Source organism: Phalaenopsis equestris, unplaced genomic scaffold, assembly GCF_001263595.1.
Source record: "Phalaenopsis equestris unplaced genomic scaffold, ASM126359v1 Scaffold000255, whole genome shotgun sequence".
NCBI classification, from domain to species: Eukaryota; Viridiplantae; Streptophyta; class Magnoliopsida; order Asparagales; family Orchidaceae; genus Phalaenopsis; species Phalaenopsis equestris.
The window spans coordinates 490,051-493,417 of NW_018164697.1; the positions used below are offsets into that span (position 1 = coordinate 490,051).

At 30.9% G+C, this 3,367-nt stretch overlaps 1 protein-coding gene across 1 annotated transcript in view; it reads left to right on the forward strand.

Annotated features, from left to right (window-relative positions):
• Positions 1 to 1,954: 1,954 nt before the first annotated feature.
• Positions 1,955 to 3,367, forward strand: part of LOC110024367 (ubiquitin-conjugating enzyme E2-17 kDa-like) — a gene marked incomplete in the record, with an annotated part of 3,503 nt that continues 2,090 nt past the window's right edge. The window contains 2 exon segments of the mRNA XM_020724291.1: positions 1,955 to 2,025; positions 2,882 to 2,970. Of these exon segments, the coding sequence (XP_020579950.1) occupies positions 2,021 to 2,025; positions 2,882 to 2,970 (94 nt within the window).

The following is a 3,367-nucleotide window of genomic DNA, read 5'->3' on the forward strand; positions in this document are numbered from 1 at the left end:
TCATCCGGACAATTTTGTCAATAAATTTGTTCGTTTAAGCCTGTTTCTTGTTTAAGCCTGTTTTATGTGGCGCGAATGAGACTTGATAATGATATCGGCAGTGTGCTCCTTTACACGAGTCGGAAAGGCTTAAATGAATGTCTTACATTATACATTATGAGGATCAACACATGAATCAAAAAACATTTTTTAAACTCGAGCGGACATCTTACACTCTGATGCCAACATTATAATCAACTAATTAGATTATACGTGCGATATTGCTTTTCTATAAAGACAATTATATTGTAAAATGAGGATCACTCTTACATGTTGACTTTGACTTTGCATTGAATATTAGGTAAATTTATCAAGTGCTTTGTTAGGTTGCTTGAATAGTCAGTGTTAACAACATGCCAAAACTATCTCCTCGAAGAGTCTGTTTGGAGCAGCTGGAGATTATTAAATAATTTGCTGATAAGTTGATTAAAAATAATCTGTTGATAAGCTAGATGCGGTGACTATTATAAATTTTTATTTTTTGTTTGAAAAGTTAGATCGCTTTCAGCGTTTTCACACTGTACCTATTTAAGAGGTGCGGTGACAGCTTTCTGGCAACGATCTGACTTTTCCAAAAAAATAAAAATTTCTAATAGTTACCACATCTAGCTTATCAACAGATTATTTTTAATCAACTTATCAACAGATTATTCAATAACCTGCAGCTGCCCCAAAGTCGAGGTCTTGCTAATAAAATTTACAAATATATGGATTTACAACTATTGTGAATTATTAGACAAAGGAGACACACCAACAAGATAATAACACTCAAGATCTAGGTGGATAGAGAGAGAGAGAGAGAGAGCAATGAAGGTTAGAGAATGAGACCAGGATCATGTTATTTCTCCTTTTTGTAACATGAACCATGATATCTATCTGCACATTTGACCCCCATTTATGTAAAATGGTGCGTAGTGATTGCATGAATATAAAAAAAATATTATAATTAAGTTCTCTGGTGATGTTAATATCAAGACAGCATGCAACATCATAACGCCTCATGTTGCTTAAATGATCTTATAATACGTTCAATAATTGACCAATAAGATAATTTAATGAATGAACATGGTACACATTTTTCTGAGGCCTAGTTAGCCACAAATAGGGCCTAAGTTGGTCGTTGGGTCATTTCATGGTTATGTATTCGGGCAATTCTAGCAAAAGTTGGTGTTGGATACACCTATGTTGCATGGTCATCATTAGGGCATGAGCTGCTCACTGAGTAAACTCTCAATCTCGCTCGCAATAAATTTTCGAGACATTTGAAAAGAAAACAAGTTGTCGTAAACCCATGACAGTTATTGTTTGAAACATGAACGAGCAATCATGAAACAATGATCGAAAATCACATAAAATCAAATTATAATTACATCGCATCCAAAAATTCAAATTGCAATTCAACTTTTTTAAAACTATAATCTAAATACAAAGCACAAATTTGTGAACAAATTATTTCTCCAAAAAACAAAAAAAAAAAGGAATAATAACCTTTCTCTCATAATTATTATTATGCTTCATGTAAAATTAAAATATTAAAGAAATTGATAAAATCAATTAAAATTTAAGGAATAAAAGTATAAAGTAGTAATTGTTATTTAAAAAAAAGGCGACAATTTCATATAATCCATCCCAAAAATTGATTTTTACAAATTAATCACCCAGAAATCGATGTATTTACGCTCGGCACGATCGAACTATTAAGAATTTGATAAAAATGAAAAACATGGATAGGGATTTTACTATAAACTTTGTTATTTGGGCGAGAATTTGAAAAATAGATGAAATATGAAGATTTTATTTGTAAATAGCAAATTTCAGGTGGTCTAGATGTAATTGCCCTCCTTAACACGTGTATGGAAAAACGTAAGAGTTGGGGCCAGATATCTTTAAATGCTTAAAAATAGAATTCATCTGAGATTTGAAAAAACTGAATACAATATTCGAAATACGCGATAGCGATATTGAAGTCCGAGGAAGAAATATGAGGTTGGATTTCATAGTGTTGTGATATCATGAATGTTTTATTTTCTTCTTTGTTTGTTGAATGTTGGCCGTAGCATTTTGATCTATTGTTTCGATTTGTAAGGTTTTAATGTTTGATGATGCTTTTTATGAAATTTCATTGCATGCATCGGGTAAGTTTTAGTTTTCTCGTTCCGATTTGTTGGAGCTTTTCGTGTTCTTGTTTCGATTTGTAACGTTTCGATGATTGATGTTAACTTTTCGTGCAATTCTCTTGGTTTCGTTGCAATTTTTAGTTTCCTTGTTTTGATTTGTAGTGTTTCGATGATTGATGATAATGTTGGTTGGATTCTCTGGATTTCGCTAGAGTTTTTATTATGTTGTGTTTTGTTTTGTTATTTGGATTTGTCGGCGGTGTTTGGTAGCATATTAGTTATAAGATTTAACAATGGATTTAATTTAAATCCAGCCAAACACGATAATAAATAAACCAAAGGCTTAGTTAAATCCAATATTTTTCACGTTCTCTCTTTCTCTTCCCGCGTTTCCTCATTTCAACGACCAAAATCCACATTTAGTAAATCTGATTGTAAGCAGAATTTATCCCGCTCTCTCTTGCAGGCTCTTGATCCAATATTTTTCACGTTCTGTCTTTCTCTTCCCATGTTTTCTCAACGAACCAAAATCCACATTTAGTAAATCTGATTGCAAGCAGAATTTATCCCGCTCTCTCTTGCAGGCTCTTCCTTCGTAAAACCGGTCTGATAAATCCAAATTTATCATATTTGATAAATTACTATTTCCTCGATTTGCAGAGTTTCGATGTTGACGATAATTTCGGTGAAATTTTTCATAGGACTTTTTATTTCGTGTGATGCAGTGATTTCGCTGATATCATCATGGCTGAGAAGAGGATTCAGAGGGAGTTGAAGGAGTATGAAAAGGAGTCAACAACAACTTGGGGATATGGTTTGTTTTTTTATTGCTCAAGTCTTGTGTATTTCTTATTATCATTGCTTTTTTAACCTTTATGTGCTACACTTTATGTAAATTTCACAATTGTTTTTGTAAAAAAATGAGAAAGGGAAATACATGAAAGGTAGTTTGGCAAAGAATGAGGTTTAATTTAGTATTATTTAATAAATACTAAATCGAGAAAAAAATTACAATTAAATTTTAATTATTTTATTTCTATGAAAAAAAAATTATTATTAGTTTTAATTAACTTCATTTTAAATTTCATTCCTAATCATGCTAAATAATAATTAGGTATTAATTAAAATAATTAATTGTTAAAACAAAAAAAAAATAATTATTATATAGGAAACAAAAGTTTAGCATTTATCAATTAATAATTAATTAGTTA